The sequence below is a fragment of the Phaenicophaeus curvirostris genome, chromosome 21 (assembly GCF_032191515.1).
Source record: "Phaenicophaeus curvirostris isolate KB17595 chromosome 21, BPBGC_Pcur_1.0, whole genome shotgun sequence".
NCBI classification, from domain to species: Eukaryota; Metazoa; Chordata; class Aves; order Cuculiformes; family Cuculidae; genus Phaenicophaeus; species Phaenicophaeus curvirostris.
The window spans coordinates 8,694,352-8,708,304 of record NC_091412.1 but is presented as its reverse complement, the minus strand read 5'-3'; the positions used below and the strand labels follow the sequence as shown (position 1 = coordinate 8,708,304).

At 54.9% G+C, this 13,953-nt stretch overlaps 1 protein-coding gene across 4 annotated transcripts in view; it reads left to right on the top strand.

Moving 5' to 3' along the window:
* Nucleotides 1–5,810: 5,810 nt before the first annotated feature.
* DOC2B (double C2 domain beta) overlaps nt 5,811–13,953 on the top strand; it is a 36,395-nt gene continuing 28,252 nt past the window's right edge. For 2 of the 4 annotated variants that reach the window (XM_069874279.1, XM_069874278.1), the window contains exons 1-2: nt 5,811–6,440; nt 7,864–8,406. In XM_069874279.1, coding sequence (XP_069730380.1) covers nt 8,076–8,406 — 331 coding nt within the window. In that variant the 5' untranslated portion in view covers nt 5,811–6,440; nt 7,864–8,075. The remainder of the gene's footprint in view (nt 6,441–7,863; nt 8,407–13,953) is intronic. The other 2 variants (XM_069874277.1, XM_069874281.1) reach the window with 2 other exon arrangements.

Below are 13,953 nucleotides of genomic sequence, written 5' to 3'. Positions count from 1 at the left end.
TGTGATCAGATGAACAGGACTAGCAGGGCCATCTAGTGACTCCTCTGGCTGCTTAATGACCTGGGAGGTGCCCCCCTGTTAGAAGGATATAATTTTAGTGTTTGTATTTTGAACCATGCCACTGTTACCTGTCCACTTCTCCCTCATTCTCTCTCCTTTTTTTTGGCTGGTGGTTACCCCTTGTTCTGCAATTTTGTTTATCCTGGTTCACTACAAGGCTGGAAAATGCTTGGTGGAATGGAAATTTGTCCTGTGTTGCCTTGGCTTGGGTGACATAAGGTCGGACAGCTAAATAGCCCTTAGGTTTGAGAGGAGAGGGATCCTGCGGGCTGGCTTGCTTCCTCAACGCTGCCGGTAAAGCTGCTCTCTGGGCAGGAGTCTGCTTGTCTCGGCTGTGGCCTCGATTTCTTTGCTGCTGACCCGCAGGTGCCGGTGTAGCCGCTTGCCGGGGCTCTGCAGGGCTTCCTCGTCACCGGCTGCTCCTGCAGCTTTGTGCCGGCTGCCAGCCACGAGGAGCTCAGAGCTACAAGGAAGGGCTCGGCACATCATCCCGCTGCCTCCCCAGCCAGCAGGATCGCTCCCTCGGGTACCTCCTGCGGGAACATCCACGGGGTTGTTGCAGTCCCCTAAAGAGCAGGTTTGTGGTGTTATCCTGTTTGCCCTCCTTTGGCAGCCTGACCCCATAGCAGATACGGATTTACCCTTCTTGTTGCACAAGTCCAGGACTTTTCATGTTGCTCTTTCATTTGTGTTGCTTTTTGCAATGTTGGCGTGATAATTAGGGTTTGTGGATGGAGCCAGGAAAATGCCTCGGCAGCCTATTCTCTTGTAGGTCACTGAGGCTGGTTGAGTCTCGTGATCCAGGGATGGGTAGGACAACTCCTAGTCACTGGGAGGAGCAGCAGCCAGGACAGAGATCCACCAGGCATTGCAGGGCTGTGACAGGTACATTTACTGCACCGAAGTATCAGCACGGAACGGGGGCTTTGGTTAGATTGCTTTTGACAGGATGTCGTTAGCCTGATGTGTATGTGGGAGAGGAGCAGCTATAATGCTCGCCTAATGCAGCCAAATTGCTCTTTAATTCTGCAAAACCAAGATGTTATTTCATGAATCCCCAGAGCTTGCTGTTCAGCCTCTTGACGCTGTCGGTTATCAGTGGCCTTTTCCCTCTGCTTGCATCCAGCTCAAAATCCTCAGAGCGTGGGGTGGGAGCAGTCCTCCCCTCACCTCCCCAAATCCTGGATGCTTTCTGCCTTCGCTTGGCTTCACGTGTGTTCACTCTGGAAGCTAGTGGTGACTCTTGAAGTGCCTCCTCGCTTCAAAATGTGAGCAGAAAGTCTATCAATTTCCATGGCAACGGGGCCCAGCCCTAAATGCTGATGTTAACTCTGTTTCTGGACTTCTGTGGAGCTTGAAGAGCTTGGGTGTGCAGGAGGCAGCGGTGCTGAGCCCGAGTGCAGCTCCCCAGGTCAATAGGGCTGGGCACTGCTTGGTTCACCATAGGGTAAGGCGCTGCTGCAAAATAAACATCAGGCTTTGCTCCTGGCTGCCTGGAAAGTCTTGAGAATTGATGCTGTCATCCTTCTGCAGCTGGGAGACAGTTGGGAGGGGAAGAGGTAAAAGCAGAGTAGAACTACCAAGACAAGTCAGCTGGGTAATCTCAGAGGACATCGACTCCAGCTCAGAAAGGCACTGAGAGCAGATAAAATTAGCCTAATAAAGAGTTGATGCTACGCAGAACTCTCTCCTCCCGTGAATGCAAGTGATTGGGTCTGCATTTAGCTTACAGGCACATAATGAAAAGAGCCAGCACGATGCAAAAGGGTGGGTTTGCCTGGCCTCATGATGGCAACCCCCTGCTAGGGCCCTGGAGTTAGGGGCAACCCAAGGACCGTGAAAGAAATATGAGGAAAAAGTCTAAAAAGTCTCATTCCTTAGAAAATAGCCTGCAGGACTGGCCCTGGACACTGCTGTGTCCTGAGGTGGGATGTCAGCGAGGGTGAATCGCGACCAAGGCAGTTAGGGGAGGGTTTGTTCAGGAGGGTGTTTAGGGGCAGCCAGGACTCTAGGTCCTGCTTTGCCCCCTCTCTCCTGCAAGTTTTGCTTTCTCTGGTAGGTGCTGACTGCGAGACGGCACGATGCAGTGGTGGTGCCGGAGTGAGGAACGTGGCTTATGTTTCTGTCGAGGGCTGAACCTGAATCGTCCCCCGTTTCTAACCCAGGAGAATAAGCTGGGCATTGCTGCCTTGGGATTGCAGAGAACTCAAGTGCTTCCCTTCTCTGCCTCTGGGAAATTCCTGGAAGCAGCTAGACCAGCCCTGGGGATGCAGGTTTGCCTGCTCAGGTTAGATGGATGCAAAGGATGGGGGTGCCTCTGCGCTCACCCTGGGTTTGGGGAGCAGGGGGGGCATGGGCTGTGCTTGTGCAGCTGCAGAGCTGCCTGGTGTCTCCCTGGCAGGCTGCCCGCCTGCTCCCCAGCCCCTGTGGCTTCAGCCTCTGTGTTGAGGGACTCTTGCAAGCCAGTAATGGTTGGGGGCAGCACAACCTCCCCTGGTGCACCATTCAGATGGATTTTCCTGCAAATGGATTTCCCTTCTCACTGCGCACAGACCCACCCCAAGTGAATTCGTGGGTATTTAGTATGTGCTCCTTATAGCTAATATTTGCAGCAGCTGATTATCTACTCTGGTTGATTTGCAGGTGAATAATGTGTTGGAAATGGTATGCCAGGGCGCACACGCACAGCATGTTCCCTCCCCGAACAGGAGAGCAGACATTTCACAAGACTCCAAAAACCAGTGCATTAAAATTACCAAACAAAACACCAACTATTTTGGGATTCACATTGAAATGGCAACATATGCTACACATTAAACATCAGTCCCTGCTGCAAGTTTAGCTATTCTGCGGCTGTCCTGAACGGTTCTGAAGATGCACAGATCTTCAGAGAGCAGATGCCTCCCTACCTCCCCCTGCCCTCTTGGAAGCTGTCTTGTAGGTTCATCTGCAGGTAGCAAAGTGCTGGTAAGAAATACGCCATCCCCGTTGCCATAAGTGGGGTGTTTCATAAGGTCTCTTGGAACCTTAAGCAATGTTTTGAGGGGTGAGAGCTCTTTCTTGCTGGCATTTGCCCTTTGCCTGGCTTGCTGAAAGGGTTTGTTTGTGTCTGCTTTGTAATAGAGCGTGGGCTGTATTTTACCACAGCGATTTTGTTCCCAGCTAGTAATTGCTGGTTAAATCTGGTCAAATGATAGTTGTTAGCAGGGCCTGTTTGAGCACAGATAACCTCAGATATTATTCGTGCAGAGGAGCAGTGGGGACCAGGGTGCGCTGGGATATCGGCACTGCTGGGGAGCCTTAATCGGCGCAGCCTGGAGTAAGCCTCTTAGGATTATTTAGCCAAGTTTCCTAGTTATCGTTATTATTATTGCTTTATTTAGCAAATGCGAAGAGTGTTTAACCAGGTAGGGTCTGCAACACGCTCAGTGGGCTCACCCAAGCCTCCCCAGCAAGCGAGGGCAGAGACCTTTCAGGGGAAGCAGCCTTGTTGCTGGTAATTGTGCATCAGCCAGAAGACAGCGCCTTGCGTGAGCCAAGGAGCAAGGCACATGTTGCTTTCTAATTAACCCCCTTCCCATGCGCACAGCCATGCCAGAGCTAGGCTCATTTGAAGAAAAAAGAAATATATTTCAGACCTAACTGTGGGGTGGGCTGAAGACAGTGTAGGTCCCAAGTCACCCCAAAGGGACGGTGTCTTCCAGCAGCATTGGCAGAGCTGGGCTGGCAGCACGGGTGTCCCCTGTTCGTGCCCCTGCAGTCAGGTTGAGCTGGCATTCCCTGCACCCTCTCATGCCTGAGGCTGAGAATATTTTCTGTGGCTTAACCCAGCTTAAAAATGGATGGGAAAAAGAAAGCTAGGACTGTGCAGGCTGGCACTGCTTTGTGCCACCTCCCTGGGTGACTGTCAAACCTTGCTGCTCCCAACCTGCAGCGAGTCCCCGTGAATTCAAGGGTGTGAGATCCAGAGGCAGTTCTTCCAAACAGAGGCTTTAATTTGGCATCAGCTCTTCACGCACTCCTCAGGCTCAGGTCTTCTCCAGCAGCACCAGCAGGGCAGAAGGTTTCTGTGAGATCGTTTGGGTTCAAGATGACAAAGCACTAAATAAAGAACCAGTGGGTCAGTCATCAAATCTCTGGTAAGTGATGGGATGTGCAGTCCTGCCGCTGTACTTTGCGTTTGGAAAGGAATTGATTCAACTGGAATCAACTCTTGTTGATTTAAACCTGGCATAACTGACAGCAGCATTTGATGCTTAGTATTTGCAACAAATTTGCTTGAAATGTGTCCTGAAGACAGCCTGTATTTTGGATGCACGTTTAATCTGCATGCTACTGTTTTGTTTGCTGTAGGAATGCTCCTCCTGTTTGCCTGTTCACGGCACTGGCAGGCGGCTCCCTGGTTCCAGAAGGAAGCTGGGCTGCTGCAGGGCACGGGGTGAGTTAGTGGCACAGGCTTGGTTTGGGATGTGTTTAAGTCTCTCTTTGTGCCCCTTATTCAGGACAACATTTAAAGTCTAAGCTGTCCTGGGACAGGATTCTTTTCTGAACTCAGGCTGGAATCGTAGTGATGGATCCTGCATCCCACAACCCAGTTGATATCATGGGATGCTTTTGGCACACCAGCCCATCTGATGCAAGTAGCTAGACCTCTCTGTTGCCTGTCAGAACACGTTGTCATGACTTGCAAGCAGCACGGAGAGCAAACATGGTGATGCGCTCTTCTCCATCATCCTGTTCCTGGTTTGATGCTGATTCTGTGATGGCCATCTTCACCTTCTCTAAAGAATGTGCTCCCTTTCTCCAGGAGTACCCCCCTGCAGAGGCTCTGCTCCATGCCAGGTGGAGCTGTCGAAAGCAGCCAGGTGATATTTAAATTATCTCCCCCCTCCCCAGGCTGCCGAGGAAGCCAGCGTTCCCCTTTTGGCCAAACGAAGGCTGTGTGCGTGGGAGCTGCAGTAGCTCTGAATCGCCCTGGCAGAGCGAGGGATCAAATCAAGTCACATTCCAGGGCATTAGACAGACGGTGGGAATTAAAAGCTTTACCTGGAAACTGGCTTTGTATCTCCAAGCCCTGCTTTTGTCTCCCAGCCCTACTCTCTATTTTTGTCCCTTTTACCTTCTGTGTTGTCATGTGTCGGGGATGCCAGTGCTTGGTGCCTGGTGTGGCCCCAGCCACATTCAGGGAGCCCCCAGTAAATATTAGGCTGCACAGCCTGGGAGGAAACATTCAGGCACTGTGAGACAGTAGGAAAAGTGCGTTTTATCAAAACCAAGCTGCTTTGGGACTCATTAAGAGCTAAGGCAAGGCTCCAGCTGCTTTCAGTAGGCTTGGGATCAGTCGGAGACGAGAAAGTCCCATCTGGGCTATTAGCAGTAAGTCTTGTTTTTGTTTCTTTCAGTCTATAAGGTCTGGGGACAAGGTCTCCCTTGGGGGCAAGTCTTGCTCTGACAGTAGGGAGGTTTGCCTGCTTCAGCACTGGTTTTGCTTTTCCCTCTGGTCTCTGTGTGCACCCTTCCCTTTGCATCATTAGTTGCTCTCTGCTTCCCTGGGTGAGCCGAGCAGCTCCCATCCATGCTGCTGGGCCCTGGTCCTGGCTGTGGGCTGTCAGCAGTGTGGGGTAGCTTTTGGGTTACTGCACAACATGGGAGGAGGCAGAGCTCAAGGGTTCACTTGAATTATCAGAGCCTTAATTTTCTGACCTGTAAAACAATCCTTTTCTATTTGGATTTTGTGCTCTTTGAGGAAACATTTGCAAAGTGATGCTTTTGCAATAGCAATAATGACTTTAGGCTCTCGAACATAATTTTATTTATTTATTTATTTGCCCTTTCTTAGCGGGAATTGCTGCTATTTTCTGGGCATCAGGCCCAATTTTTGCTTCATTCTATCTGAGTCCACACTGCATCCCGCCAAAGATGAAGTCTGTGTGGATGAGCACATCCAGGCTGCTCCAAACCTGGAGGCAGCTCTTTGTGCCTTGCCTGACGTTCCCACCCATCATCTTGCCACCCACAAGGTTTTCAGCTTCGACCACACGAATGCAAAGCAAGTGGCATTTCATTCCATCTGATTTAATGTGCTAGGAGTCCTTGGATGTGGGAAGGGGGTTAAACTGCCTCAGGCTGGATCTGCTCTTGGACCTTCCTGCAAGAGAGCAGTTTCTCTCTCCTGGCAGAGCAGCACAGGTCACCTCTGCGCGATAAGCGGGAGCCGCCTCGAAGCGAAAATATGGCAGAAGGAGGAAGGAGCAGCTGAGCAGTCTCGTGTTCTCCCAGGTCATTAGAGCATCCGTGTGCATCATGTCAAGGTACAGAGCAATGACAAGTTCGGATGCTTCAGGAGAGAAATGTTTTCTTCCTGGCGAGAAGTAAATTAGGTTAGTTTGCCTAGTGTCAGTATGTTGTGAGTCAGGAAAGTTCATTAACATTTACCAAAATCTGAATTAAAAATTGATTTTTTCATTAGACAAAAAGGTTGGGTGCCATTTTGCTGGATTTGGGGGAAAATTCTTCTAACAACCGAGCTTTATTTTACATAGACATCTGCATGCCAGCCTGCAGGAGTCTGCAGTTCTCTGCATTGATGTGGGTTGTCAGGTTACCTGGTGGTACTGGCTGTGATGGGGTTTGCATGATGGTGGTGACCAGCACACACAGCGTGTCCCTGTGTCCCTGCTGCGTGCCAGACCCACCACGCCTGAGCCAGCAGAAAGTCTGCGCTGGAGGAGTTGCCCCTACAAAATATTCCAGGCGTTTTCTTGGGCAGGGTGAGTTTCCGTGCAGCATTTTGCACCCTGTTCTTACAGCTTTTCTCTTCTGCCACTCTTTTCTCAAAAGTCCACTTCCAGTAGCTCGTGGAACCACAGATTTGTTGATTTGAATGCAGGAGGAGATGAGGTAAAAACCCTAGTTTGAGGCCAACTCCCTGAGCAAACTGTAGCTCAGCATTTACCAGGGAGCCTGTGGTGGGCTGCAGGGAGCTTGTCCCCTTCCCAGCAGCGACGGGGCCACATCCCCTGCCTGCAAAGGTTGCTGAAGGAGTGCTGAGCGTGACCACAGCGGCTGTAGTCCCTGGCCCAGCCCGTTATTCGCTCCTCTGTGATGCTCTACCTGCTGCATTGCTCTGTGCTGGCAGCCACAGGCTGGTTGGGAGCGGCTGTGCCGGCTGGACTCCAAACAAGTGCCATGTGTTGCTTCAGCCCCTGGTGCGTTTGCAGCCCCGGAGGCTGCGGGCAGCTCTCCCAGCGGGTGCCGAGCTCTGGAGCAGGGATTGCTGCGGGCTGGGGCAAACCTGGGCTGCCCCTGCCCCTGCGAGCTGGAGCTGCGAGCGGGCAGCGTGCCACGCGTGCCCCTGCTCAGTATGCAGCAAGCATCTCCCCGTCACGGCCCCGCAGCGAGCCGGGAGGACACGGGGGCTGCCACAGCCCACCGGAGATGCGACGCAACAGGACAGCGGCTCCTGACCCCGCTCAGTGACCTTCCCCTCCCCAGAGGGGTCTGGCACAGACCAACCCCGCTTTGGCAGGGAGATGGGGTGAACGGGTGTGGGGAGGTGGGCTTTGACTCAACTTCTATGACTCTATGATTCTGCTTTGCTCCTCCTGGGCACGCGGGGGCTTTGCTGGGGAAGGGGCGGGGGGCACGCTGCCCATGCTGGTGGCCGTGCGGCCAGGGCGATGGGCCAGCCACAGCCCTCATTCCTTCGCTGCTGGGTACCGCTTTGTTGCTAGCTGGTGACATCACCCGAGAGCCCACCCCCTGCCTCTTATCCGTCTCTCTGTCTCGCTCACTTATTCACAGGCAGTGCTGGCAGGATCAGAGACTGTGCGAGAGCCGGAGCTGGCGGCAGCAGCATGCGTGCGGCATCTGAGGCTCAGGGCGCGAGAACCACGTAAGGTGCCTGCTGGAGCCCCCCTCCTCGCCTGCCTCCGCGTTCCCCCGCAGAAACTTCACGGCTCCCTCGCACACGGTCCGGGCTTCTCCGGGGGAGCTTGGCACCGACAGCCGCATGCATGACACTCCGAAAAGGAGAGAAAATGACCATAAGTATCCAGGAGCACATGGCTATTGATGTCTGCCCCGGCCCCATCAAACCCATCAAGCAGATCTCCGACTACTTCCCTCGCTTCCCCCGTGGGCTCCCAGCCACCGTCGGACGCAGCAGCACCCTGCGCTCCGCCGTCAGCCAGCCCTCCGTCAGCCCCACCAAGGCCCCCCGCGAGGACGACGAGGACGTGGATCAGCTTTTCGGGGCGTACGGCACGACGCCTGCCGAGCAGCCAGCCAAGAGCCAAGCACCTGAGGAGGTGGTGGACCCTGAGGGCTACGAATCCGACGACTGCAGTGAGTTCCTAAGTTTGCACGGGAGTTTGCTGGGTGGTGAGGGCAAGGGTGGGTCTTAGGACTGGTCCCCCGTCTTGCTGCCTGAGCCGTGCGCCCTTCCCAGCTGTCGGCTACACTGTCCATCCTTGGGATTACATTTCAGCAGTGACAAGCCAGGGAGGCTGTCACCACCGCTCTGGTGATGCCCCTGGGTGGAGGAAGGCCCTGGGAGTGTCTCTGCTGCAGCCAGGCTGGCCGCTGAACCCAAACTAGGGAAGTCTCCCAAGAGCCACCAGTTGCTGTCCTTTGCCATTGTGGTTGATGCACTTCTCTGCCTCGTCCCTGCTCGCCTCCTTGCTTCCCAAGGCTGCCAGCTGGGCTCAGACCCTTCGGTTAATCCTTCTCAGTGGTGCAGCCTACTCCAGCCACCCTGCTGATTAGCTGGCGATACGCTCCAGCATCGCCCAGCTCCAGGTCGGAGAGAGATGTTTGGAATGACATCCACCCAGGAAGCCTCTGCCCTCTCCCTTGGCAAACTCTCGTGTGTTGTTCCTCGCCCTCCAGCTGCAGACAGAGCCCTGCATGAGACCAGGGATGGGGGCTTTTGAACAGAAGGTAGATGCAGGTGTTTGCAGTGAGGTTTAACCCCTCCCCACCCAAAATGTCCTTCCCACCCAGCTCGGTGCAGCTTGCAGGCTGCAGAGCAGCTGCTGTCTGGCTCTGCTGGCCACGGTGGCTGGGATAGCGTTGCTTTCCTTGAGGTCGGTTGAAAAAACAAGGTCTCTTCAGCCCAGCTTTAAGGGGCCAGATCCTGCAAGGGGCTGAGCACAAAGTTTGAAGCCGGGAGATGCTGAGGAAGGGAGTCAGAGCTGCTGAATGGTGCTGCATGCTCGTGCTGGGAAAAGGGGGAGGCTGAGCTCCCACGACACAGAGCTGTTTACGGCCCAGCACCAGGCAGGCGGTGTCTTTTGCTGTACAAAATGTCACAGCCCTGCCTCAGCATCGTTCCCTCGCTGCCGGGCACTGGGCTGGCCTGAGCTGCTGCTATTTATGCCAGACGCCAGAGCGTGACCCCAGGGAGAGCTCCCTGAAGGGCTGTGCCAGCTGCAGGGCAGCACAACTGCCCCTGTGCCCCCCTCTGCCCGCTGCCCACCAGCTGCAGCTCCAGGGGCGGCCGGGGCTCTGGGCACAAGCCCCAAACTGATGCTCCCTCTTTCCCTATCCCGGTGCCAGGGTCACACTCTCTTTGGCAGAGGTGGGAGCCGCTGCGCTCCCAGAGAGAACATCTCCACTAAGCTGCGTTCATCCCAGCTGGGCAGTTAACGGTGACTTTAACTGGATTTGGGTTATTTGCTGCTCTAATTATTAGGTCGTCGTCGCTCATACCGGCAATAGAAATAGGAGCAATTGGGATTCAGGGCCAGAGGTGCGTGTGGGAGCACAAGTGCTTGGTGTGTTGGAGGCAGCTTTCACTGAGGAAATTGCCCAGGGTGCTGCTTTCTCTATTTAGCCCCAGCAGCAATGCTGGAAGCAGCTCGGCTCGGTGCCAGGGGCCGGTGGGTGTTTGTCTCGCCCCGGCTGGTGTTAAGGAGAGTGTTTCTTGCAGCGTAACAGGTGTCAGGCAAACTGCTGAGGCTGCTCTGCCAGATGTGGTGGGTTTTCTGCTGGCACTGGCTCAGCAGAGCCGGGAGCCGAGCGGGGAAGTGGGACTGCTGGTGGCACATCTCTGAGGATGGCACGGGATGGTCCCAGCTGCTGCCAGGGCACTGGCTGGCATGGATGTGCAGGGTGAGCCTGTCACTCCTCCATCTTCAGCAGTCAAGGTGCAAAGCCAGATGAGGGCTCGCTGGCCCCGTTTCCCAGACAGGGAGCTAGGAGAGGATTTCTGCAGCCAGACTTGAGCCATCCGTTACGCTGGAGAGTATCTTTCAGCTCCCCCACATCTCTGGCGGGTGATTCAGGGCTGCTGCATTAGTCACCTGCACTGAATTTCCCCTGGGGAACCTGTCTCCCCTGTATGGCAAAGCAGCATTGGAGGTTTAGGTGGTGTCAATTCTCTCCAGCGACCCAGGGGCTTTGGGGAGCTGACTGAGGTCTCCAGGGATGGTGGTTTCAGAGCCTGGGTGCAGCGCCCGTGAGTCAAGGGCTTGCTGAGCAGGGGCACATCCTCCCTCCCTCCCCAGAGATGTTCCTAGCACAATACCTGGAGAGGTGCAAGGAGACGGGGTTTGCCATGGCAGGATCCATAGGCAGGAGGAAGAGAAGACGACAGCTCCTTCCCATTTGTCCCACCTGCCTGTAGGTTTTCCTTCTCCAACACCAAAGTGATGGTGCTGGCTGGGTGGGAGGAGTAGGGCTGCCCCTGCCTGGAGAAATGCGGTGTTTGTCTGGGTTTCCTCTGCGCTCGTTCCTGCCCAGGGTTACTTCTCCAGCTTGGTGTTTCCAGCAGCACCAGCCTGATGGGTGTGGGGGCCGTGTTGCTCTGTCACCACAGACACTGCAGTGTGGCATTAGACCGGAGCCACCGGCATCCCTGCCTGACCTCCAGCACCCCTGGCAGGGCTGCAGGGAGTGTGCAGGATGGGTCCTGGGCTGGCTCCCTGCATGCATTTCTTAATCCTTTGCTGGGTGGTGTTCCTGGCCCCACCAGCAGACCTGGGAGGTGCCCACAGGGCCAGCAGGAGCTCCCCTCCTGCTGACAGCCTCTCCCTGGGACACGGGCAGCTCTGGGAGGAGCATCAGTGTCTGCTCCCATCCAAGCACGGCAGCCTGACCCAGCAGTTTGGCGTCCGTAAGGAGCAGGGCTGTGTGTCTGTTTGTGTGCGCACGCATGGTTTGGTGCTTTGGAAACCCAAGAGTCCCAGGGCTGCAGGAGACAGGTGAGATCCCTCCAGAGATGAGCAGGGACCTGGCTGAGGTGCAGTAGGGTGGGAGCTGACCTGCTACCGTGAACAGATGGCATCAGTCGGTGGGAAGCTGAGGCAGAGGTTTGGGTTGATGGTTCTGGGACCTGTGGGGCTAAGGCCAATGGTTCAAGGCACCACAATGCAGCAGAGCACTCGGGAGCTGTGGAGGTGATGAGGAAGAGAAGTGTGGTCCCTGTGGGGCAGCTGTAAGCAGCCTGTTGAACGCAGCGAGTGGCAGAGGGCAAGCAGGGCCAGGGAGCTAACAGAGCAGATAATGAGCAGAGGCGTCTGCGCCGGTTCTGGGAGCACTGGGAGTTGCACGAAGCCAGTCTTTCCCATCAGACCCCCAGCAGCACTGCTGTGAGGATTTACAGGGTTGTGGTTGGCACCCTCTATAGTCCCAGGAACCCTGCGAGGCCCCTGGGAGAGGGACTCATCCCTGCCCCATGTCTCCTCTGTCCTGTGTCTGCAGGGATGCTCTGGGACTGGAGCCCAAGCTGTACAGAGCAGGGCTTTTCCCACAGCAGGATTGTCTCCAGCGGAGCTGCTGAGAGTGGGGAATGAGGCAAGACAGCTGGGGAAACACGTTTGGTGCAAACCCTGCAGAAGGGTGGTCTGGTGCCCTCGAACCTGCACTAGCTGTGATCTGAAAGGACCAGCCAGACTCTGGAGCTGGGAAGGGAGCAGGGGTCACTCCTACTGCCTCAGGACACCTGGCTGCTACCTCATCTTTTGTTCCCCTGGCTGGTGCCCGGTGACAGCAGCAGTGCCTTGTCCCCTGGGATCCCCAGCCACCAGGGATGCTTCCCACCCAGGCGGGCGACACGCTGCCAGGGGAACTTAGTTTGCAAGGAAAATAAGCAAATGCCAGCTAGGTGGCAATGTGCCACCTGCGAGGAGCTGGGTCTCACCTCCCATTTTCCCTGATTTCAAGCAAGTAACAGCCCGTGGAGAGTCTGGGCTTTCCCCTCCATAGCACCAGAGTGGCTTTGTACCTTACAGATTTTGAAAGGTCTCTGAAATCTCTGCGCAAGCAGCGCAGGGATGGAAACGTGGTCCCTTTGAGGGAGCCTGGCTGTGGCTGCTCTCGCCTGGGGACGGCACTGCAGGGAGCCCCCATCCTTCTTCTGTAACATACAAGCATCTGGCCCTTGAAGAAATAGAATCATAGAATCACCAGCTTGGAAGAGACCCACCAGATCATCGAGTCCAACCGTTCCTATCAAAATGCTCGGTTCCTCTGAGCTGCTGCTTGGCTTTGGGGGAAGGAATTTCCTCCCTCCTCTGTATGTGTTTGGCTCTGGGTTTCCAGATGGGGAGGCAGCCCGTGAGCAGGACTTGTAGCAGGAGCTGGTGACTCTGGAAGAGCTGCCCCATACTGTTCCTGCCAGTGCTCCAGGCTGTTTATATATGTACAAACCCAGCCAATTCTATAGCATGCCCAGCTTTATTCATGGGAGGAGCAGGCTCATGAGCTCTCAAGCTGCAGCAGCATAAAAATGAGTTCTCCAAACTACAGCTGAGAGGCCTGTCCTGGTGCACGGCTGCTTGTGACGCCTGCTGCAAGCAACGCCACGGAAGTTATTTAGGAAGACTCTCATTTCGAGCAAAGAAGATAATTAGGCAGGCAAAGCCGTCGTGCAGATATTAATTACTGGCTGCTTAAAGACGTAAAGAAGAATGAAGGTCTTCAGGGGTGCAGGGTTTGCAAGTCACCTGGCCATGCTTTTGGCCAGACAGGAGGAGGCAGGAGAGACGACGGGGGGGAAATGTGCGTTGAAACCATAAGGATATTTACTTCTGAAGCACAGCTCCTTAGCATATGCTGCCACTGCTATTTATAACCTTTGAATCGTCTTTTCAATCCAGATAAGGGCAAAAGAAGTATTTTTTTTACTCAGGAAACTAAACAAACTGCTGCTGATTTCGGCAGAGCCTGGAGCGTGGCTTTGCCAACCGTACCTCGACTGGAGCTGCCTACACCAAAGAGATGTGGGTAGGTACCGCGCAGTGTCAGACCCCGTTTTGAGAGCATCAAGGAGCTTGTAGCCCTCCCAAGGAAGACACGGGGTGTTTCCTGAGGTGACTTTAGATTAGCTTCTGTCTGGTTTCCCACAGGATTCCTAGGTATTGGGGTGAACTCTCACCCTCTCCTGCCAGCCGTGCCATCAGTCATCCAGGTGGAGGCTGTAGCTTGGGTGCTCCTAACCCTCCTTGGAGCTAAGGATCCTTCAGCTTCCAGAGATGCTTGTTCTCAGGGGACAGCTGTGGCCAGGGACACCCTGAAGTGCTGGGGACAAACGCAGGGCACCCGGTGAGGCCAGCGTGCAAAGGCCTGTCCAGGCATCCCTCCTCCAACAGCGATGGTGGGAGCATATGGGCAGTGGCCTCCAGCATCTCTGCTAATGAAGGAGCTGCAGGGCTGCTGGTTAACGAGAGACCTCCTTCTTCCTGGCTTGCTCCCTCCTCAGCACCTCCACTTTCCCCTCGTCCCTGCATGTGGGAGGGGGAGGGAGGTTCCCTGCCCTGTGGCAGCTCTGCCACCTTCATCCCTTCATGGACACCCCTCACTCCAACATGCTTGAGCCCAAGGGGTTCCCGGATCTTTCATCTTTATATTTAACACTGAAGGCAGTTGGGGGGGGTTGTTAATTGCAATACT